Raw genomic sequence first — 25,343 nt, forward strand, 5'->3', positions numbered from 1 at the left:
TAGAACCCTTTCTTTCATCATATACAAAAATAAATTAAAAATGGATTAAAGACCTAAATGTGGGACTTGAAACCATCAAAATCCTAGCACAGAACACAGGCAGTAACTCTTTGACATCAACCATAGCAACTTCTTACCATGTATGTCTCCTGAAGCAAAGAAAACAAAAGCAAAAATAAACTATTAAGAATTCATGAAAATAAAGTTTCTGCACAGTGAAGGACACAATCAACAAAACTAAAAGGCAACCTGCAGAATGGGCGAAAATATCTGCAGATGACATATCTGATAAAAGGTTAGTATCCAAAACATATAAAGAACTAACTTACCATAATTTACATGTCATTGGGTAAGAGCCAAGAGCTTCAAATGGTTTTCTTCCAACGGCTTTGTAAGTGACAATATTGCAGCTTATTTAATACCTGGGAGTTACTGGCATCTATTTCCTTGGGGTCTCACCATTGACTATAAGCTCCATTTTAACATTTACATTAGGTGTTGATGGAGATATTACTAAGTCTGTGGGTTTAACAGCAGTTAGAAATGTATTCTGAGGCTCAGAAAAGATGTTGGGAGTGGATATTGGGAGATTATATACATTTATCTCAGGGTATTGATAACGATTAATAGCTTCCACGAAATCTTTTTCTTGTCTTTACGCATGATTTTTTTCTCTTTCACTAAATCTCTTTAGTGATTTTTCAAGTATAAATCATATATTGCAAAGCTTCCAGAAAGAGGACGACAGGCCGTATGTTTACAATCCTCTAAACCGCAGAAATTAACCCCCCTCCCACCCCAAAAGAGAAAATGTTAGTTTCATTGAAACTAAGAAAAATACCAACCTCATGCCACAAACCTAAAACATATTATCCAGAAATAATATATAACAAACAGGAAAATGTATACCCAACCCAAAGTAGGCACTGGGAGCTAACATCCTGTGAACACCTGTTTACCGAGTCAGACAGATATTAGGAGGGATTTCCGAGGGGATGTGTAAATTTTTCTTGGGTTGGAGGGGCAAAATCTGGAAGCATTGGTTGTTTGTGGGGTGGAAAGCCCTCCACTTGAGCCCACAGACTAAAGGTGAAGCCACAAAGCCAGAGAGGCCTGGAGGAGACTCTGAAGCCACACCATCACTGCTGGGGAATCTCTTGGCTAGCAGCGGCAACACTATTTTTTTTCCAGAAGCATCCGGGAAAGCAGTCAGAGAAAAATGTGAGACCTGTTCCAGAGAAAGCCTTGTTTGCAGAATTGCTGGCCACAGCATGATCTCCCATGTTTGTCTGTGTGGGAAAACACACAGTAAATTGAGACTGATTTCCACAGTGGGGCTTAAAACCGCCAATTTACTTGGTAGATAGTTTTGTGTACCTAGAGAACACAAGTAACAGCCAACACAGTAAACGAGGGACACTGAATTCTCTAAATCTTCATGAATGAGTATTAGCAGACAATAGAAAATGCCAGTTATGTGGGAAATGTAAGAAAATAGGAGGATCAAGCAGAGGAAAGAGATGAAATGACCTCCTATGAAAACACTAATACAGAACATGTAATTAAACTTGGTCAAATTACAATTAGTGTTCCTAGTGGGATTCTAAAAATCTAATAAACAGCACCGGAGGATGGGAAAGGTAGAAGGACAATATGGGAGTTATAGGGAGGTAGCAACTGAAAGAAGCTGCACCCTGAGGGTTGTCTGGGAGATCAACAAAAAGGGGTTAAATGAGGGATGTGCATTAAGGAAGGCACTTTGGGGGATGAGCACTGGGTATCATATATAAGAGATGAATCACTGGGTTCTATTCCTGAAGCCAAGACTATACTGTATCACTGTGTGCTAACTGACTTGAATTTAAATAAAATAAAAATAAAAAATAAAAGGATGAATCAACTCACAAAAAAAAATCACAAAAGTAACAAATACAAGACAGACTGTTGGTTGCCATGGTTGAAGAGTGTTAAGATGGGAAGGAAGTGATTCTGGCTGTAAAAACAAAGCAAAACAAAACAAAACAAAAAACAAAACCAAAAACATGAGGGATCTTTGTTATGGAAATGTTTTGTAGCTTGCCTATATCAATGTCAATATCCTGGCTGTCATTACACTGTAGTTTTGTGAGATACAACCATTGGGGGAAATTGGGTAAAGGGTAACTGGGCTCTCTCTATCTTATTTCTTTCAACTGCATGTGATTCGCCAATGATCTCAAAATACAGAACTTAACTGAAAAAGTTACCAACAAAAAAGGAAAAAGAGGTCAGCATTATCAACATTAGATCTTAAAAGAGGTGCCCTTTGGAATTGAGTTGCAGACCTTGGAGGAGGGGTCCTAGCTGGCCTGGATGGTGATGGCACCTCTGAGGAGGAGATGATGTGAGCCTGCTTTTGGCAGTGTTGGAAAAACTGGAAACCAGAACCACGGACTGCTACCAGAGTGAAAAGCTATTGCCTGAGTGAGGCTGAGAAAAAAACAGATGCAAAACATCCATCCCTAGGCTTTCTGTCTCCTCTCACACCCTTGTTGGCAGAGCTCAACTATGAGCACAAGCAAGCTGACAAAGGACACATGTAATAACTGAGGCCTGGCCTCACATCACAAAGCAGAGGGCACAGGGTAGATTTGGAGCTGAGATCTAGCAGGTAGCCTTAAGTGCTAGAAGATACTGGAATAGCATTTATAGAAATTTTAGGAAAAAGGACTGAAAGCCAAAAATCCTACACCCAAGAAGACTGGTGTTCACTCGCGAGAGCAAGGAAAAAACTATTTTTGTGTGACATTCAAGGTATGAAAGTATACCACCCACACTTTCCCTTGCAAATGAAAATGGGAAACACTCAAGGAAAACATGTTACATTAAAAAAAATAAAACATGAAAGATAAAACATGTTACATTAAAAAAAAAGTACCTAATGAAACTGGTAAAGTTAATTTTTAGCTCTAAAGCAAATATTAAAAAAAAAAATCTTACCAGACGTACAGTGCTAAAAACAAGCAAACAAAAAGCCACAACAGCAATCTGGAACTGAATGTTCCAATTCATTCACAATTTCTGGAAGGAAGGACAGGTGGTATGGTGGAAAAAAAACAAAGATCTCATGCACATGGAGGATACAGACATAAAACATGTTGAGACAAATTATGGAAAGAGCCTAAATGTCCATCAACTGATGAATGGATAAAGAAATTGTGGTTTATAAACACAATGGAATACTACTCGGCAATGAGAAAGAATGAAATATGGCCTTTTGTAGCAACATGGATGGAACTGGAGAGTGTTATGCTAAGTGAAAGAAGTCATACAGAGAAAGACAGATACCATATGTTTTCACTCTTATGTGGATCCTGAGAAACTTAACAGAAGACCATGGGGGAGGGGAAGGGGGAAAAAAAAGTTACAGAGAGGGAAGGAGGCAAACCATAAGAGACTCTTAAAAACTGAAAATAAACTGAGGGTTGATGGAGGGTGGGAGGGAGCGGAAAGTGGGTGATGGGCATTGAGGAGGGCACCTGTTGGGATGAGCACTGGGTGTTGTATGGAAACCAATTTGACAATAAATTTCATATAAATAAAAAAACATGTGGAGATACATAGAGGAAATATAGAATGGGAAGTTTGCTCTGAACTTGGTTTAACCTAGTGTGTCCATGATATCCTATTAAAAAAGGAATTATACAAAATATGTAATAAACAAAAATGTCAGCCAATGGTCAATGCTTAGTATACCCTGAATGGTTTATATTTATTATCATATACGTCTCCCTACAATACTTTAAAGGAGGTTATTCATATTGTATGGCTGAGATCTAATTTAGAAAAATTAATTTGCCCAGGATTACACAATAGGAAGTGGAGGAGCCCGTGTCTGAGTCCAGGTCTCTCAAAATTCAGTCATGAGGTATCTCTGGCCTCTCTAGTAAGATAAGAAACCAAGGCTGGGACAGAGCTCTTACCTGCCTAACACCCATTTTCCTTTTCTTTGCTAACTTATCTACCATTTGTTTTTTTTAACCCACTGATATTTAGATATTCTATTATGTAGCAAATTCAATCTCTAAGTATTATGAAGACCAATAAAACAAATTACCATAAAGGAGAATAATTAAATTCCTCTGATAAATCAACAACTAAATGGATTCTTAAATCAATAAGAGAACAAAAATCCAGCTCCATGTTATTTACAGAGACGCAGTTAACAGGAAATTAGAGAAAAAGACTGACAGATAGCTGGGCAAAGACATCCCAATCAAGTATGAATAAAATGAAGGCAAAGTATTCAAAAATATTCAAGCCAAAAACAAAACAAAACCCAAAACACTAAATGTGAGAACCATGAATACAGATAAAAGGCACAATCAAGCAAAGACTTAAAAGATAATTTTATGCACTAATTGATATTATATAAAATATATAATTTAAAATGGGTTAGAAATGCAAGATGAATATATTCGATAGAACTACAAGATATTCAATAAAACTACAAAATCATAAATAAAAATGTTTGGCATGTCCCTTTCAGTCAGCAAATAATTAAGGGGTATGGAAAACACATATAACACAATTAATAGTGCTTCTATATCAAACATAATACATATTCTTTCAAAAGTCCATTAAGTAGTAATAAAAATTGAACATGCACTAGGCGACAGTGCATTTCCCCATAAATTTCATAAGCCAGAAATCATAAAGGCAGTAGTATTCTTGGACCATAAATTTTACCAAAGTGGAAAAGATAGCCACTCTATCCCAAGGAAATAAAAGCTTATACATACAGCATTCCTCTAAATGGATGATGACTCAAACAAGAAATCAAAATTAAAATTTCAAACAACTTACGACAAATTAGGCATTCATAAAAATCATAATACTACTTGCTAAAATCTATGAGACATGGCTAAGAAAGAACTCATAGGAACATTTTTTGTAAAACAAATACCACCCAAGAAACCGGAGACTGGGCCGGCCCAGAGCGCATGCGTGCCGCGTGGCAGGCTGCGCAAGCGCGGTGGGATCCCGGGCCGGCATGCGCAGTGCCGTCCTGCAGCTTCCAGGCTGGGCCCCGGAGGCGCGCGCAGACGTAGTGGTTTCAAATACCGGGCTTCCCTGATGGACGGGGAATATTGTCGCAAACCTTAGGCAAAGCTGACTGAGGAGGAGGTATGAGACCAGCGCAGGAAGACTCAGCTCATCAAAGTGGCCCAACAGCGAAAATAAACTCTGTGCTGGGAGACCCAGTGACCAGTAAACTGACGAACACGAGGAAACAAGTCCTGTGGCCAGACCCCTAACGATGGAGCTGTGCAAAGAGAGAAGATTGAGCTGTGCCGTGCTGCTTCTGCAGAGGGACAGCTGACCATTGAACATAACTCCTAGGCCGCCTTCCACCAGATCCTGGAAATCCCCAAGCCTGTGGGGGCGGTCCCCATCCTCGAGGGTGGCCTTTTCTACCTGGTCCCTGCGCGGGCAGCTGACCCAAGTGCGGCCCGTCTTCCTGTTCTGGCGTGCTGGGAGAAGCAGCTTCAGCGGAGGGCGGGGGCCTGAGAAGCTGTCGCGCCAGCTGCTGGCGGCTCTCCACAACCAAGGCAGGTGATTAGAAGGAAGCATGAGCAACCTGGGATGGTGGAGGCCAGCGGCACACCCTGGCCTGAAACCGCTGCTGGTAGAGGGCGGGTAGAGGCCCCAGGAGGAGCCCTGGGCCCTCTGCCACGTGGAGAAATAACCTGCAGCTTGAGGATGTTCCTTTTAAGAGCAAGCTTCACAAGGCGCAGCAGCGTGTTGATTGCTCCTTAAGCCTTCTTTTGGGGCTTGAACTTGCTCTCCCTGACTCAAGTCTCGCAAAGGAGAAACATGTCGTTGAGGGGATTTCTCCCAATAAACTCAGAGTCCATCCAGTCAACTCTTCCCTGAGCTTCAGGTGGACTTTTGGATGATAGGAAAAGACGCAGATTTGGGAGCAGAAAAGGTTTATTAAAAAATTCTCACCCTGAACAGGTAGGGTACTCTGTTAGGTAGCATCCTCATTTATTAAAACTGACTGGGGGGGGGGGGGGTGGGAAATGAAATTAAACAAATGGGAAAAATGGGATATTGAAATTAAGAAGGATAAAAAAGATATTAATTATATATGCAAATGTGTATGAAATATAAAAGTCCCCAGCAAAGCTAAATAAAACCAAAGGAGAGGAACATGGCCCATCATGGGAGAGGAATGGTGTGGATTAGGGATAGAGAGAAAAGAAAAGTGTTCTTTCTAACCAGGAGTGGACTTTGGTCCTTACAGCAGTCAAGGAGACCTTCAAACTTTCATTCCTTCTACTGGCTCCTTTTCCTTGGAAAATGACCTCTGGCTTCAAAAAAAAAACTTTTCATTTAAAACTAAAGAGACTGTATTATTTATCATACCAAGTGTGTAAACTTTTAAGAATGAAAGCGATCCTATAAGCAGGTACACCAGGACAACTGGCAAAAACCTGGGTTTAGGATTATCATGCTTTATGATGTATATTATCATATTGATTCAGTAATTACTGCTTAACACCTTTATAATGTATATCATGTTGATTCAGTATTTACTGCTTAGCATAACATGATCATGCTTTATAATGTATATTATCATGTTGATGCGGTAATAACTGCTTAACACCTAGAACAGGTTTGTAATCTCAAGATAGGTGCAAGAAACTAAAAGGACATCTAAATTTTCTGACACCTTTCTCTAAATGTGTTTTTTCCTGTCTTCCATATTGAATTATCATATTGTTTAGACACACCTGATGAAAGCAATGTAACTATACTACAAATTATGGTAAATACTGCATGGAAAGTTTATCCAAATGAGGTAGATTTTTTTTTCAATTAACTAAAGATATTACTTGTTGCTAAAATGAGAAAGGGTTCAACCTCAATTTTAATCATTTTTTTGTTTATAGAGACAAGTGCTGAGTATTGTTTATAAAAATATTAATAATAGTTCCACCTATATATGTATTATACGCTAGGCATACGTGTATATTATTAACTAGTGAGTCTTGTAATTATTATATGTTAGTCCATTCTCATATATTAACACAACTATTCATTGAAATTACCCATAGATAGTATTTCTCATTCCCGTTTTATAATTTTTACCTTTTATTTCTCTATGCATCAGATTCTTCATTTATCAAAAAGAGGTAATGGTAATACCTCTGTTTTGCAAAATGGATTTTAAAAGAGTGATGGAGAGGAGAACTGGTGTGAGAAGGCCTAAGGTAAATCCATTTTAGGAACTAGCACCCAAAGAAGAGAATTGGGAGAATTGATCTAGAACAAAGCTGGCCCTTTAGAAGTCTTTTGGAAACTCCTATCCCACTTGCTCAGGCTGTATTCCAATTTAAAGACACAAGAGAGAAAAAATGAAATATGGCCTTTTGTAGCAACGTGGATGGAACTGGAGAGTGTGATGCTAAGTGAAATAAGCCATACAGAGAAAGACAGATACCATATGGTTTCACTCTTATGTGGATCCTGAGAAACTTAAGAGAAACCCATGGGGGAGGGGAACAAAAAAAAAAAAAGAGGTTAGAGTGGGAGAGAGCCAAAGCATAAAAGACTGTTGAGAACTGAGAACAAAGTGAGGGTTGATGGGGGGTGGGAGGGAGGAGAGGGTGGGTGATGGGTACTGAGGAGGGCACCTTTTGGGATGAGCACTGGGTGTTGTATGGAAACCAATTTGACAATAAATTTCATATATAAAAAAAAAAAAATAAAGACACAAGAGATCAACACACTAACCTGAATTCACATCTCATTTTGCCTTCGCTGGCTGCTATTCATTTTACTAGTCTTCACAAAGGACTGCCACAAGAATAACAGCTTCTTTTATTTCAAAATTTAAATTTTAGAGATACAACTTATGGAGGAGAAAAGTTGTTTTAAGTCACTGAAACACCCAAAGAAAATATATCTGACAATGTTACTGAGAATCTTCAAGTTTGAAGGAAGAAGCCCGTAGCAGTGGACAGAGATAGGGGTAAGGAAGAAATTAAGTTTTCACTTCTTCACCCTTTGGTATTTTTTTGAATAATGTGCCATGTGCATAAAAAGGCAAACAATGTAACCATGCACAAATAATCAGTGTGAATATTGTGTGGTACTTCCTGTCAGTCTTTTCTCTATTCATATGATAAAGATCTCTAAACTATAGTCTCATACAAAATAGGTGCCTGATGCTTGACAGTATATTAAATATAAAATATGAAATAATGAAATGTAAAATAAAACATAAAGATACAACTCATCTCAAGGTGGTGGGAAAGATTTTTAAACTTTATTTTTGTAACATAAACAATGGATACAATGTATGAAGAAACAGATCTAGTATTTTTATGTTTCTTTTCCCCTAGAACTATTACTGCATTATGAAAATGAGCAAAACCCAGGGAAATAAGTTTTTAGTCAGTTTTTCCAGCATCATTTTTTAAATATTTTTTTCTCATTTCCAAACAAACGGTGATGCTTTCTTTGCTCATTTATATACTTTGCTCATCTGTATACTAAGATTGACAACTATTGATCTAGTTAAGGGCTTATTTACACATTTACAGAAGGGATTACATATTCACAGAAAAGATTACACATTTTTGGGAAGGAGTTAAGAGAATACAAAGAAACATAAAGTGCTAGATTGCCTGAAAAAATAGAAGCAAGGGAAAACAGGATAACAGAATGTGCACATAAATGGTGCCTAGAATGATGTCAAAAATAGACACACTTATTAAAGATAAGCCACATTTTTAGTTCTAAACTGTTCTAGCATCTAAGCAACAAAGAAGCAATTACACAATTAGCCACAACCCCTCTGCCCACTTCCACTGAAAAAGGAGCAGCTTGTTTAGGGATAGGACTATATTTAAAACTATTCCTGGGTGGCTCAATGGGTTGGGCGTCTGACTCGGCTCAGGTCATGATTTCACAGTCTGTGAGTTCGAGCCCCGCGTCAGGCTCTGTGCTGACAGCTCAGAACCTGGAGCCTGCTTCGGATTTTGTGTCTCCCTCTCTCTCTGCCCCTCTCAGCTCAGGCTTTGTCTCTCTCTCTCTCTCTCAAAAATGAATAAACATTAAAAAATTAAAAAAAAAATTAATGCAGAAGAAAAGGTAGTTGTAAAAACATAAAAACTTTGTGATGACTAAAACAACAAGCCCGTTGATGCTACAGTGCTGATCAATACTTTGCCATGTTTTAATCTACAGAGGGATTTCTAGAAGGTGTTCTGTTTTGAAGATACTATATTTTCTCCTTTTGACTATTGGAATTTTTCGCCTCATTTTTCTTCTTTTTCTTTTCCTTTCTTTTCCTCTTTTTTTTTTTTTTCACCTCCTGCTCTTTTTCCTCCTCCTTCCTCTTGGTCTTCCACTGGGTGGTTGGCCAAGTATCCTCCCTCTAAATATCAAGGACATGAATCTGTAGATTTTTTTTTCCTACTTGTTATCTTTAGGGGTTTTGATACAGACACTGTGCTTTCCTTGAAAAAGAAAATTGAATGTTTTCTTTCTTTCTTTCCTGTGTCCTGGAACTGCTTAATTTGCATTAGGGATATCCATCCTTGAAGATCTGGTTGACTAGACCTTAAAATCATCTAGGTCTCCCATAGATGGAGGGAAGAAGGGTGGTGGTGGTGGTGGTGGTGATGCAGGTCTTTGACAGCATCTGTGTTTCTTCCAGATATTTGATGTTTACGTTTCTTTCTTTTGTGATACGTTTTGGTAATTTATATTGTCCTAAGGAATCATCCAGTTTTCAAATTTAATTGCCTACATAGCGTTCAGTTTCCTTCTTATCAATGTACTTATTCCTCACTTAATGTCTTATTTCTTATATATTTGTGCTTCCCCCCCCCCCTTTTTTCTTTGGTGAGGCTAGCTCTTGATTTCTCGTTTTTATTGTTTGCTTCAAATAATCAGCTGTTTTATAACTCGTTAATTTCTGACTCTTTTTATATTTATTCTGTGTAGATTTAATGTGTTTTCTTTCTCTAACTTGTTGAGATTGATGATTCATTGATTTTAATTATTTTTATTTATCAAGTTTTTATTGTTAGGCATTTAACTCAGAACCACTCCCATCTTATACTCTAGGTGCAAGGGGTATGTGGTGTTTTCATTATTTTTATGATCTAAATATACCACAAGTGTTATTTTGATTTTTCAGAGTTAAGCGTCTTTTGAGAGAGGGAAATGTAACAATTGTTAGCTGTAAGATCTTCATTTTTCTTTCTTTTTTTCTGAGTTGTTATTTTCTTATTTATTTATTGTGCTGTATTCAGTTAATGTTGGCTGTCTGTACTTTGTAAGTTTCAAAATTCTGTTTTTTTTTTTTGTGGCCTGATAATATGCTGAATATTTATAAATAGTTCATAGACACTTGTAAGTTTAATTTCTGTTTTCAGCATATGGAGTTTCATCATTTCAATCAGCTTTCTGTTATTAATTAAGTTACTTTGGTCTTCTTTATGCTTATTATTGTTAAAAACAAACAGGTGCAAAATGGAGTCACTTATGTTAAGACCCGTAAAGACTTAATACCTAACCCAATAGCAGTTTTAGCCATTCCAGGGAATGGAATATTAAACCAGTCTGGAATTTCCTGACCAGCACTAGTGAGGTAATCTGCATGGTAAGACCCCCTGCTCTAACCCCTAAGGGAAGGTGATCTTGCCTGAAACAATTTTTCTTTTCTTTTACTAATAACTTCCTTGCCCCACTCTCCTTCCTATGAAGACCTTCCATTTTGTACAACTCCTCGGAGCATCCCTCTGCTTGTTACATGGGATGCTGCTCAATTCATGAATTGGTTAATAAAATCAATTACATCTTCAAGTTTACTTGGTTGAATTTTGTTTTTTAACATTATTTCTTTCCTATTTATGAAGTCCTGATATGAGGAAGGTGAACTAAAAGCTCCTACTACCAATGTGTTTTTAATATCTCTTTTTTATTTCTTGTAATTTTTATTTATTTATTATCTTAGAGTCATATGTTTGGTGTGGTGATATTCATGATGTTCTATCTCGGTTGAGGGTTGTTAATTTATCATTATGAAGGTTGTGTGTTGAATTGTGTCCCCCCCCCACCCCCCACAAAGCATATGTTGAAGTCCTAACCCTCAGTCCCACCTAAAGTGACCTTGTTTGGAAATGGGGTCTTTGCAGATGTATTCAAGATAAGACAAGGTTATGAGGATGGAGTCTCAATCAATGTGACTGGTGTCCTTAGAAAAGGGAAATTTAGACACAGCCATGAATAGAGGAAACATTATGTGAATGCCATGTGAAAACAAGGTCAAAGGTGTGGGTGCATGTATGAGCCAAGGAACACCAAGGATTGCTAACCAACCAGCAGAGCGAGGAGTGAGGCATAGAGCCACTTCTTTCTTACAACCTCAGATGCAAACAACCCTTGACCTGAGACTTCTCACCACCAGAATTTCGAGACAAAAATTTCTGATGTTTAAGCCACTGAGCATGTGGTACTTTCTCATAGTGATCATAGGAGACTAAGACAGGTTACTTGGCTTCATTTATTGTTTTCTTGCTTTGAATTCAAACTTATCTGATATTAAAATGTACTCCTGATTTCTATTGTCACTTGCCTGGTATACCTTTGATAATTCCTTTATTTTTAAACTTTAGTGCCTCTTGAATTTTTAAAACATAATTAGACCATGTCAACCACATGCTCAAAAAACCCTCAATGACTTCCCTTTGCATTAGAGTAAAATCATTCCATTTGAATAGCCTAGTTCCTTACTATGAAGTACAAAGCATTGCTTGGTTCTCCTGTCTCCTCTCTGACCTCATTCTCCTCTGCCCTCCATGACCTCTAGCATGCACGTCCCACTGTGGTATTTGCAGTAAGCTGAACTTTTTATTTCCATAAACCGTTCTCTCTGTCGATAACCTTGTTTCTTCCACCCTTTAATTGCTTTATATTTTGATTCTTCATGTCTCAGAGAATTTCTCAAAACCTTTTCAGAGATTTCTTCTCTGATCACTGTATCTGATACGATCTAATAACTCCATTTCCACCAAGACGCTCAAACACATCAGTCATAATCCCAATACCATTCATCACCATATTAATTTTATCTTATTTGTTTATGCACATATTTGTCATCTCTATTCCCCACCAGAATTTAAGTCCTGGGAGTGCAAAACTCTTGTCTATGTTTTCACCATATCTAGAATGTCAGCCTTGTGTGTAGTTGGCAAACAATATCTATTGAAAGAAGTAGGTAAGAGAATTACCAAGAAAGGAAGAATGGAAGGATGGAAAAGGAGATCTACAGGCTCTTTTGTTTTCTTCCTAGCCTTTCATAGAATACTTGCTTGGCACCCCTACTGAGGGTCTCGATTATGCCTTTCAATAATCAATGCCTAGAGTGTTTATTCTAATCTAACCTTTCTCTAACCTTTACTTCTGTTGTTCCAACTACTTAATCATCAGCTATAACAAGTTGAAAAACATTTTTTTCCATTATTTTAAGAAGTAATTTTTATTGGTATGTAATCAATGATCGATCGTTCCTTACTCACCCATTCCCCATATGCAATGCGTATATGGTGGATGGTATAGGTTCTCTTCTCCCTCACCCCAGAGACCTTTAATATGTTATTCCCAATATTATCCTCATATGTCACACATGATTTGAGCATTTGAAGAGATCCTAGCTAAGAAATCACTGATATAATCAGAAAGAATCCTTCTCTAACAGGTCATACTGATAGGGATTTCAGAAAAGGGAGCAAAACTAGAAGAAAGAAAAAGGAATGTTCAGATGATTCCACATTCAGAAGAAATTATGTACTTCCTAATAAATTTTAAAAATAATTCTATCTGAATGAACATTAACCAGAAAAGAGCACTGTTTTCACCAATTACAAAAAAAACAGAGGATAATCTCTAGCTCACATCTACTCCACCATACCACCATCTGATGGCAGCATACCCTCACACTATAGATTCTATTTTCTAATATTTCAGATCAATTCATTCATTTATAGGGCGTCTTCTGTTTCCAGACAATGGAATATAAGCATTTCCATGGCATAGTCTGTTCTCTTAAGGAGCTCACAGTACACTAGAAGAGACAGGCATATGCACAGGTAATTTTAATAGCAGTGTGCACTGAATATATAGAAGCTTAGAGATGGACTCTTAGCCTATTATGGAGATAAAGTAAGATTTCCCCTATGAGATTATGTCTGAATTAAGTTTTAACATGTATGAATTACCTAGATTAAGACAGGTAGTAAAACACTAAATACCATCATAACGAGGCAAAAAGACTAGTTTGTATAAGGAAGAAAAAAAGCTATGAGAATCAAAGGAGGGGTTACACATTTCAGGCCAGATGACCCACCAAACATCATATTTATGCCAGACATCCGTCTACATTCGAGGCAACAAACTGAACACAACCTTTGTGCTAATAAAGCTTCTCTTCTAGCATATCCCCTGATGATCAATAGGAAATACAATGCCAAGTAATTATATTCAGATTAAAAGACTAATGGAAGAGAAGGTAGACAAAGGGAGATGGCCGTGGGGAGGCAGTGATATTTTAGATAAAGCCACCAGGGAACACCAGATGCTTACCTGGGCGATAGAATTATATATACTGACAATTACATTCATGGCTAAAGTACATTAGCAAGCTAACCATGAAAATGTACTTACCAACACTTGCCCCACAAAGGTCTGTGCTGAAAGCAACATTTCTATACGATTCCGAAATACTCCATGGAAGTGGAGACTTTTCAAATGTTTATTACCGGTGCTTTTTCTCAAGAGTAGTTCCTACACACAAGAGGAAAGAATTGAGAGTGAGCTGAATCTCAGAGAAAGTAATCTGTTTTATGTATGTTGGAGCCTCCTGCTGTGGTATAAGCTGGAAATCGTTCCACCTTGTCCAACCCAGAGAACGCTGAAGTTGCTTGTTCAGCATTTCATGAATTGAATTTTACTGGGTTTGCATTTGATTCATCTTTTGCACCGCTTTTTAATGATGAATTCTGAAGTCCTCACCATGCCTTCCTCACATACACTCAGTCCTAGACCCTTCAAGCTGACATTATCGTAGTGGTCAGGATTGAGAGTAGCACGCTTCTTCATGCTGTGGGGACGTGTCTTACCCTTTTCTATCAAGATACGTGGACAAAGACAAAAAGATCATAAATTGATTTTTAGTGATTACTTAAGTACCTAATTTTTGTTTTGAGAAAGAAGGAAAGTTTCAGCGATTTTATGTTGCTTTTAGTTCCTTATCTGGTATCACATCCTGCTGATATAATCCTTCCTCATGTTTATAAAATGCCTTAATTATTATATTTAAAATTGATAGTAACCCTATGAGGTAGACAAAGTAAGTGTGATTAAATCCACTATCTATTGATAAGGAAACATAAGCAGGGGATGAGGAGAGGCCGGAGTCTGAACTGGTCCCCATATCTGTTGATAAGCTACCACCAAGAAAGATAGAAGTGAGCTAGGATTGATCACACCATGATCACCTCTGACTTTTGGAAAAACTCATTGTATATGGAGCCAGGATTTTGAAATGGCTTAATTTTTCTACTCATAATTTCTGAGTGGTAGGAAAAGAAGTCTCATTAAATAACTATTTGATAGAATCCATATCTTGATCAATGATTTGCCCTCTAATATGTATGACTCATGTGCATTCCTGAGATGTTGTCTGAGAATTGATTTTTTTTTCAAAAAAATATTCAATATAGCATTAATATGGAACACTCCTTTGAATTTCGTTATGAAATTAGAGCCTTCTGTGGGAAAACAAATTGACCCTAAGATATAATAAAATTATATTTATGAATGTAGTAAGCCTTTTAAAAATGCACATTTAAGGAGAAAACTATGACTCCAAATAACTTTTAAGATAACTTTGACAGTTGTGACATTTTTTGCATTAGGCCATTTTCCCAAAGGCTTAGAGAAAACCTCTCAATTAAATATAACAAGTTGCTGAGAAGTCACTCAACTTGTATCAAATTCTCTCCTCAGGATTCAAAACCATAAAAGTATAGTATTTTGGCTGCTTTGGACCCTACTTCTTTACATTTTGTTGTATTTGCTTCCTATTAGAAGATGCCTATTAAAAGATGCCTCTGGACTGAAGGGTAGACATGAATTACATCCAAAGGAAGTGAAATATACAGCAAATATTTAGGACAAATGGGTTCTCATATTTTGTAACCACACAAAAATAAGTATAATAGGGGAAGAAGATATATTTCCTGGAGCAGAAGCCTAAGGAGATTTAACGAATCTACCAATTCATTTGTGTGTTGGGAGAAAAGAAAAAAGGTGGAAGGCAGATTCACCACACTCATTACTCATTTGTGTACTCTTATCAGTCTTGTTAAGAAGTAAGTACACCTGAGAATTCTTTCCATACTTTTTATGCCACTGCTTAAAGTCTTTACAAATAATTAATATTAGAAGGAACTTGTTTAACAACAAAATGTCTGGACTTCAGTATTGGTACATCTTAAATGAAGAAACCTGAATTCCATTTTATGATATTGCCAATGACCTTAGAAAGTTACCAAGTTATTACAAATTATGTTATTTTATGTTAGCGTTTACAATGAAGAGAAATTTTTTTAATGTTTATTTATTTTTGAGAGATAGAGGGAGACACAGAATCTGAAGCAGACTCCAGGCTGTGAGCTGTGAGCACAGAGCCCAATGCAGGGCTCTAACCCACAAACTGTGAGATCATGACATGAGCTGAAGTCGGATGCTCAGTCCGACGACTGAACCACCGAGGTGCCTCTGCCGTTTAGAGAAATGTTCTAAGCAACTCTTCAGTATCAATTACAATGCACAAGTGAAATGTGTTCTATTATGGAAATTACAATACAATATCAGAAAAACAAAGTTTGGGGAAAAAATTGGAAACCAACCACACAGGGCATAATAAAGCCCTTTGCCTTTGACCGCTGGTAATAGAACAGCCATTATCTAGCATTGGAGAGTTTTATTTCAAGCTCTTAAGCAAAGTCTTATCTGGGTACGATACCATTACTCTCATTATGATCATTTGCCAGCTGTTGCTCAACACCACCCACCCTTGCAAAGCTTGTTTACTTGTGAAAAGTGTCTGCATTTGTGACTGTATGGCATGTGCATGTATGCATGGGTTTCTGTATGAACTCAGTGTATTGGGTTAACATGGTTTATGAAAGGCAGTTTACCTGTGTCAGTGCATCTGTATCCTACAATGCACGATTTGTGAAAGTAAGCTTGACTTGATGTTCGTTTTTGCCTCCCTCATACATAGTACCAGGCACAACCATCATTTTGAAATTCAAAATAGTGACATAGACATACTGTTTGTGGACGTTTTTTCAGAATAGCGACCTCTGTTTCCAGCGCTACCATTCATCATCAGCCATTCAAAGCATTTGCTTCTCTGAGTGGTGGGAGGAGAGACATAGCTCTGTACCTGCAGGTTTTGGAATGGTGACCTGCTGTCCTGTTTTCCACCCCAGTGGAGGATCAGCACCAAATTAGAGCTGGCCCTGCTAGCTCATGAAAGCTGAGTGAAGCTTATATTGTTTTCTAAACACAATCACTTGCCAGACCTGTCTAGATCTTCTTACAGTGCGATCCCAAATAAGGAAACTGACCAAGATAATTCCTGTTCCCTTGATGTTTTGCCATTTTTTAATGGTCCTCCAGATTAGCCTGAATATGAATAAGATGAGGAGTCCAACGAAGAAGGTCACAAAGGAGGAGAGAATAAATGCTGCTTGGATCTCAATGGAGCAGGCCATTTTCTCAGGTCTTCCCCACTACCACTCTGCAGCTTGGTTTGAAAAATCAGCAGACGGAACTGTTGGGCTTCTGTGATGTCACGATCACATGGTAATGATTCCAGAAGTTAGAGTTTAGTGTATTACTGAGTCCTAATGCCAGGGGTAATAACAATGAGTGATCCCAGGAATAAGGGTCAGCTAACCACCACAGTGCTGACTCAGAGGATGCAAATGAATGAACAGAAGGAGAAGACCAGGGTCCACAACATGGGTCTTCAGAAGACCAGAATCCTAGGTCTGATTCTGTTACGGACTTTCTCTCTGACCTAGAGGAAATTATAGCCTTCATGGCTATGGTCAATCGGCTATATATTTGGTTTGTTGCAGACACCTTCAGAATAACTTAGAGTGAAATGGCATCCAGCAATCTGTGTGTCAGTGAATTGATTCTTCACTGGAGCAGATGCCACATTCTCAGTGATCTGGGACAGACAGATGAGAGAATACTTCAAGACTTGTGTTTAGCTCGTCAATAAGAAAGGCACGATAGTGCAGGTATTGTAGAAGGTGATTTTACCAGTACAAGCATTGGTCAGTTGTTAAATATTTGAGCCCAGGAATGTTCCCCTTATCTCTTCTTTAGGGATCCCTCCCCTTTCTTGCTTTTATCCCTGCCCTGTCAGCAAACACTTTGGTCCAGCAGAGGTAAAGTTCAGAATGAGAACTATTTCCTTTATTTTTTATGATGTTTTCAAAGGTGTAGGAAATGTCATGCCTTTCAGTGCACACAAGTGACAGGCAAAATGTCAGCCTGATGGGGGGCCTAGTCCCCCCCACCTCCAGTTATTGTGAAGATGGCATGACACAAGGTGATGAGACCTAGGAGAAATGTTATTGTCCTTTGGAGCTCGCCACGCTTCTGCTCTGTGTGGAAGACTATTTCTAGAAGAGAATTATAACATTTCCTAGAACTGCTGCCACAGTTCTAGTTCCTTATTCTAGGCTGAGCTATAATTTTCACAAAATCTAGTCATGAAGCTAGCATTAGGGCAATATTAGGAAGGACTCTGGTCTAAGAGTTGGGAGCCCTGAATTCAGTTGCTGTGTGATGCCTAACAAGTCACTTTACTTTTCGCAGTCTTATGTTGAAAGTTAACATAATAACATACTTGATGGAGTTACTATGGGGATTCAACAAGGTTGTATTATCGTATTTTGAAAGGCATGAAACACAAAACAAGCAAGGATAACCATTAACTATTTCAGTTCCTTTTCTGGATGGCACTAATTATAAAGAAAAGAGGAAGGAAGGAAGGGAAGAAGGAGAGGAAGGAAGGAAGGAAAAATTATGTGTTTATATCACATGCACACACGGGTGCAGGCGCCTGTAGCTATTTGGAAATTAAGATCACAGTTTCCAAGTTAGAGCTCATTTACTTAGTCTGATTCATCTTAAGTAGTGGTTAAGCTATCATCATCAATGAAATTTTCTTAACTTTCTCTATTTAATGTTGTCAAAGTATTACCAGTTCTTTCCAAGATGCTATCTAGACATCTTTTCCCTTTTCCCAGAAATTGTCCTGTGAGAATAAAAAGATTCAATATCAATGAAACAGCCAGCTAGTTTGGCCCTCTAATTTTATGTTATGGTGATGGTAATATTAGTTTCCACAGTGGAGTCAAGAAATGTGAAGATGGTTTCAAAGTCAGTCTGTCCAAATTTATCTTGAACTTGGGGTGTCTGGGTCATCTGGTTTCTCTGGGACTATCCCAGCTTCGGTATTGAGATTCTAACACCCTGAGAGCACCCTTGGTCCTGGGTAGATTGGGATAGTTGGTCCCCCTGCACCCTACACTTGCACTTTCTCATCTGCGGAGTGCTCTGTCCACACGGCCTCATCTTGGCTACAAAAATGTGCAGAGCCTTTTCTTTCTCCAGGTCTTTCCAACACACTGCTCCCTCTGCGTAAAATACACACCCATGTCTCCAGCAGCTGCTCTTTACAGGTCTCCATGTAAATGTCTCATTACACTCTCCTGACCATCCTACAGAAAGGAGGGCCGGTCAGTATTCTTTACGGCCCTTTCCCTCATAGCGCTTCTTAGAATTACAGTATTTTCCTGTCGCCTGGTTTATTTTCTGTCTTCCCTCCTAAGAGTAAACTCCACAAGCTTAGGAATCATACTTGTTTTATTCATTACTGAGTAGGTTGTGTCAAGTAATGCACATGCCACATGCCTGGCGAGTCACTTGATCTTAATAAACATCTGTGATTGAATGAGTAAAATCCTAGATCCTTAAAAATATTTAAGTGGAGGAAATGCTGACTCTACATGGACCTTAACCCAAGTTATTTCTCTCCTCCATATTTCCCACCTCTCATTACAAACTAGTTTCATGAAGGCAGCGTGCCACCTGCAGTGCGTTTATGTACGCACGGTACATGGTGTGCGGGGGATGTGGACGTGCGCCCTGAGTGTGTGTGTGTTTGTGCGCATGATGACGTGTGTGCTTGTGTGAGCAGTGTATGTGTGTCGAGTGGTGTAGTATGTGTGTGTGTAGTGGAAAGGGCATATGATTTAGATCAAGTGGCACTCAAAGCATTAATATCTTTGTAACAGGTTCAAATTTGATAACTTTTCTGAGTTACCGAGTTATTGTGGTAGAAGTGTGCGATGAAGGAAAAGCTGCCATTTGTAGCTTGGTAGCAATTAAGCGTTCAGAACTAGAGACACGGACAACTTTGAAACCACTTTACCTTTTACAACAACTGAGAAAGGAGTCTCCTTGCACTTGATAGTTTAACGAAAAAATGACTGCTATGTTGGCTATCTCTGTCAGCCAGAATGTTTGTCGTGTGTGTGTGTGTGTGTGTGTGTGTGTGTGTGTGTGTGTGTGTGTGTTGAGTGTGTACTATGTGCTGAGCACAGTCAAAGCACAATGGTCAACATTGTGCTAGTTCATCCCCTCAAAGCGTTTACCCTACTTCATCCCCTCAAAGTGTTTACAATTAACTTGAGGAACATGTTTATAATTAGCAACTGGAAAAAGTGGGGGACAAAAACAAGGGGTGGAAGGAAGATCCTAATCTAGGTGAGAGGCCAGAAGCTGCCGTGAGCACGTTGTGCGTGAAACTGAGGTCTGAAGCGTGACATGCATGCTACCTCAGCCCGATCCCCCGGGGGGCAGGAGAGGCTGGCAGCAAGCGCTGGCCCTCCCGTCAGTGCTCACAGCACCGTCGTGGGCCAGGGTGGGAAGGAGGACGGCATCCTGAAGGTGGTGGTTGGATGGACAGTAATGACCCCAGAGAAGGCCAGCTGCCTTTGAAAGGAACCAGATCATGCAAGGCCTTGTGTTGTGTTCCAGTTTAGGATAAGAAACTACAAACAGACAAACACCCCAAAAACAAGAGGAAATATTTGAAGGGTGTCAGAGAAGGAAAGTAAGTGACTGAATCCCAGTTATAAGGGGGTCACCCTGGCTTACAGAGAACACTCTGCTGCAGGTGAGATGTGTTGGCTGCCGGAGACAAGCCGGTGGGCGTCCGTCCGGTCCAGGAGGTAACATCTGCTCACGTGCCTGTGGGAGACGAGGGCGAGGACCTTCCAAAGCTACCTTGCATTTCCAGCTGGTACTTCTGGGTTGTTCTTGGGACCATTCATGCTGTGCCTTTGAAACTCCATCTAAGAAATGAAGACTACATGACTGAAGAACTTTTTTTTTTCCCATTCAGATCAATTTTATAACGTAGCAGTGATTTGATTAGAAAAACAGCTTCACTTTGTACACTTCTCTGTAATTTACCTCTGGGCACTCAAATATTCTGGAAAAATTATAATTTATAATGGGATTGAATAAAAACATTAAACATTAAAAAATTTACCATTCAAGAAATGTGCCAGATTTGACAAACGTCAGTAAGAACTTCATTTTTTAAGTAGCAGCACTCACGAGTGTGTGTGTGTGTGTGTGTGTGTGTGTGTGTGTGTGTGTGTAATGCTTGTCAAAGTAATAATCATATTATAATGTTATCTTTTAAGGGCCTAAATCCACCCATCACAGTGAGTTGTATAACCCTACCTTCTGTCTCTACAAGCAGAGATTCATTTCCTACCCCAGTGAACATCCTCCCTGTCTGTCAAACATAGTGGTTAAGAAGTACTAGGCTCAGGTGGTGCCTCAGTGGCAGAACATAGTCTCAAGTCAGGGATGAAGATGGTTTCAGTTCCACAGAACACTCACATGTTAGTGAAAATATATCAGGTTTCTGGGGTAAACATCTTCTTGTCCATTTAATGTATCTATAGCTTGGGGAATGTTACTTACAGATTATAGCCTCAGTCTCTCAAGGTGTTTACATGAAGCTTTTTAGTCACTGATTCTTTACCTTTCACTTTCTTAACTTTTCATTTTTACTTTTGGTTTAACTCTCCTCAAGTGTCATGCGATAGGAGGGATAGTCAATGAACTGCTTTTAGAAAAGGCTTATTTTTGAGGGAATATGATTGAGATCCATGACCTGCGCTTTAAAAAATTCACTGTTCTTTTTAACTCACTCTGTTGTCCCCTATTTATTCTAAGTGGACAGACCACAGCAAGACATTCCACTGTGGTAGGCACTTTTACTCAATCTAATATCTACATTATTTTGGTGAGTCTGTGGGTTTGTATTTAGAAACTATCAGCTCTGGAGAGGCTGATATTATAAACAGTGTAATCGTAGTGAAAATCCATACAGAAACCTTGAGTTATGTTTTTCTCTTTTCATCAGATTTGCTGGTTACTACTGAAAGCCTAAGCCTTTGGACAAACTTCTTATGCTTCCCCATCTTAATTTTCTCATTAGTGTAACGAGGGGGCTACTACTGGTATCTGAGATTGTTACCAGCTTCAAAACATGAATCTTTGATTCTATAATCCTAGATTATGACTCGACTAGATTGTAAACTCTTTTCCACATACCAAGTGTCTAACCGCATCCTCTAGATGGAGTCTTTATAAAAAAATGAACAAAAAGGAAGAATTTCTGAGTGGCTTTTTACTGAGGGGGTGTCTTCTCTGATAAATTAACTTGGAACTCAATTTGATTTCTTCTCGGATCTCACAGAATTATTTTTCTCCATAGAGGGAATATGGTTATGTTGGTCACAGTCTCTGATTCCATCTTTGCACCCCAAGCCTCTTTCCCCGTGTGATCTGACTAGAAATATGCTAACCGGTTTGCCAGAGACACCCGCTCTTCTGCTCCCTGTCCAACCTCCCATTCCTTTTCTCACTAATTTGCTTTCTGTGGTACTGCAGTTATGCCTCATTCTGGGTGTTTGCAAACTGCATACGTGAGCCCATATGTATATCAAATATATTAGAGGATTTCTAAGTGCAAAGTGGAGAATTTCCTCAATCTTTATAATTTTCTCATTTGTGGTTCCTAATTACTGCACAAAATGTTTGGAGGGTGGTCTTCAATCCTGGTACAAGTATTAACCAAAAGTTAAGACGTGAGCCTTCTCCATTTGGCCAGTAGATGGAAGTATTTCACAGGGAATTAGCCGGCAGCCAGGTTTTGTTTGTTTTTGGTTTTTTTTTTTTTTTTTTTTGTTTTTTTTTTAGAAGAATGGAGGACCCTTCTGGAAGAGAAATAAAAAGGAGAAAACAAAAACAGAAACTTGAGAACGAAGAGAGGAACACCCAATCATATAAAATAGAGGGCTTCCAAACAGTCTCACCAAAAACCCATTTTCTGTTCAGGCTCTTTCTGACTCTGCCCCTTTGGAAAGAATAGAAGGGATAAATTAAACTGTTGGTAACTCTGGAGTTTTTGTATTTTTTAAAATATAATCTCTTTGGATCCTCGAGAATACTAAAAAAATCTTTCCGTGCGAATGAATAATGCAGTCTCTCCAGCAATCAGTCCAGCTGAACATGAAGCTGGCGATTTCATCAGAATGCTTAATGCCCACCAGGCAAAGTGGTGTGAGAGAAACACAAGCGGAGGCTCACCGTTGGCAGCTCGAACCAGCAATTCTGGCCAGGGATTCGATACAGAGGTCACTAGGTCATCCCTTTGCCCATCTTCTCTACTGCTCCCATTTGGAATTATTAGTCTAACATTGAAAAGATTAAGGAGAGTCATCAAGCATTGTCCCGGCAGCTGGTTGCCAGGTGAGTGTGTTTCCACAATGATAATTTCAAAGAAATGTGTGTTTCTTTGAGTCTCTGGGCAGTCTCACCCAACTTGAAGATTAGGTTGAAAAACGGAGTTGTCACCAAGGGCACAGGAGATGAAAGCTGTCTCTTCTGAATCGGCTCCCATTGAATTGACACGGTCGCCTAGACACTCATCTCCAAACCCCACTGTCTCTGTGCAAGCTTTGGCAGGAGACAAAAGAACAGACTGACCTCCTGCTCCATCTTTGGTTTGAGGAGAGCCCAGCAGTTTTCCAGTTATTCTCAGGAGAGAAACTAAAAACTCTATAGATACAAAACTACTTTGTAAAGACAAATTTATTTTAATCTACATGTTTTAAGGAAAATCCCAACGAATGGTACAAGGTACATACACAAGGCAAATGAAGTCCTCTGAAACTGGTTACCATCTTCTAGGACACAACTTTGCATATTCACTAGCTCTATTATTTCTCCCATGAAAGAATAATGTTGCTCTCTTTATTGGTATTTCTGACTTTCTTCATCAGTATTGTGATTTTAATTGCATTTATCTAAAAACTGCCTCCATAAGCAATGCCCTTGATATAGAGAGTGAAAGTAACTGTTGTGAAATTAATACATTTACTTTCTTTTCTCAAGATGTCCTTGAAGTAAAGGCCCTTTGGAATATAATATGCAAAAACTATGTAGATGAGCACTGATACACACGAATTACTGAACATTAAATCAGTTTATCCCTAAGTCCTCCTCATTTATTTTTAAAAATGAGGAAACTAAGACCAGGGCAGAGGAATTTATTCTTTAGTTTGTGAAAATAGAGCTGCCTCAACCCATGCAAAGGCATAGGATTTTGGAGAAAAATGATAAGCCTATGATGTTGAGTAGTCATCAAAGACTGATGGTGAGCTTGTTTGGTAAAATCTTTGGGCCTCTTGAATATTTAAAAATATCTTTTAATCTCACTTCTAACAGGCACTGAACTGATGGTGTGAAAACTAAAAGTGCTATAAAAGAGATAAGGATCAAATCCTTTCTGGCCAAGAGAGATAGTGAAAGGAGCAAGCGTAGCAATTTGGCTGCAAGAATTTATTTGCTAGTTGAGAAAGTCAAACTCCATGGAATGACCATCGTTGAGAGAGTAAGAGCACTCCTCTCCACGTTTACACTTGCCTGTAATCAGTGGTGTCAAGGGCCAGGTCCTTGCCTTGCAAGTGTCAGTGCAGTTATTCACCAAAGATTGCTCCTTGGAAATCTTGCCACTAGGGAGCAACATTAACTAACTTTTACCCTGAAGAGTGTTTTTGTTTTTGTTTTTGTTTTTGTTTTTGTTTTTGTTTTTGTTTTAAAGGGAAAGTTAGGCTTCTTAGCCCTGGGATAAATTACACCTGTGCAGTTCCTGCTCACAGTAAGAGGAAGAAGGGAGTCCTGGATAACATCAAGATCAAGGAGAGCCTCTGGCTCTCCTGTGTCTGCAAATACGTTGGCTCACCTCGGTGAAGTTGGAGGGAGTGAAGTTAGGACTGTGCACATAAACCTTAATGGTTTGGGAAAGGTTACTCAGGATGCCTTTACTCCCTAGATTTTGTATGTCAGGAAAACTGTAACTTGTGTTTGCAAAAGTTAATCCTTGCCCTGAAGCATCATCCGTGGATTAGTCAGCTTGGGAAAAGAACAAAAATAATAAATGGTATTACTTCTCCACTCAAAATATCTTCTTTAGCATGAGCTTTTTTGTAGCAAAGACCACCTTACAAGAATGATCTCAATCAGAGGCAGAGTTCACCACAGAAATCAAGAAATTGGCAAGAGAATCTTAAAAATGTTTCCCGTTTAATTTTATGACGCAGAACAAAGCACAGAAAGATAGGAACAATTGAACTCATTTCTTCCAGAAAGGCAGTGGTTCTGTAGGAAAGATGGACCCTCTTACTTGCCTTTTGGGTTCCTCCTGATCCCCTCTGTAGCAGAAAAATTAGTTTCTGGGAGCCCTTTTGATTTCTAGACTCTTCTTTCTGACCCTGTCAGACACTGGTTGTCAGTCTCCCTCATCCTACTATTCCATATGTGTCTCACTTCTGGAACAAGGCAACAGTAGGTAGTGAAGGTGTGCAGAGTTTAGTACCCTAGCCTGGCCAGGCAACACCAGATCATCACATCACTAGCCTTTCTATTGGGTATGGAGTTGGGGATAAGCCTGCTCTGCTTCCCTATTTGCTGAGAGTTCCTAGTTTGAAAAACATGCATTTCTACCTAATAGTCTATCACTAGCCTTCTAATTTTTTTTTTTTTTTTTACATTTATTCATTTTTGAGAGACAGAGACAGAGCATGAGCAGGGAAGGGGCA

The 25,343-nt window shown here is 38.8% G+C and overlaps 1 protein-coding gene across 1 annotated transcript in view; it reads right to left on the bottom strand.

Moving 5' to 3' along the window:
* KCNU1 (potassium calcium-activated channel subfamily U member 1) overlaps positions 1 to 16,894 on the bottom strand; it is a 149,109-nt gene extending 132,215 nt beyond the window's left edge. The window contains exons 1-2 of the mRNA XM_086703723.1: positions 16,701 to 16,894; positions 13,726 to 13,845 (exon numbers count right to left, since the gene is read on the bottom strand). Of these exons, the coding sequence (XP_086559849.1) occupies positions 13,726 to 13,845; positions 16,701 to 16,847 (267 nt within the window). The 5' untranslated portion in view covers positions 16,848 to 16,894. The remainder of the gene's footprint in view (positions 1 to 13,725; positions 13,846 to 16,700) is intronic.
* Positions 16,895 to 25,343: the final 8,449 nt, after the last annotated feature.

Source organism: Puma concolor, chromosome B1 (assembly GCF_028749965.1).
Source record: "Puma concolor isolate L17-30 chromosome B1, mPumCon1.1.hap2, whole genome shotgun sequence".
Classification (NCBI taxonomy): domain Eukaryota; kingdom Metazoa; phylum Chordata; class Mammalia; order Carnivora; family Felidae; genus Puma; species Puma concolor.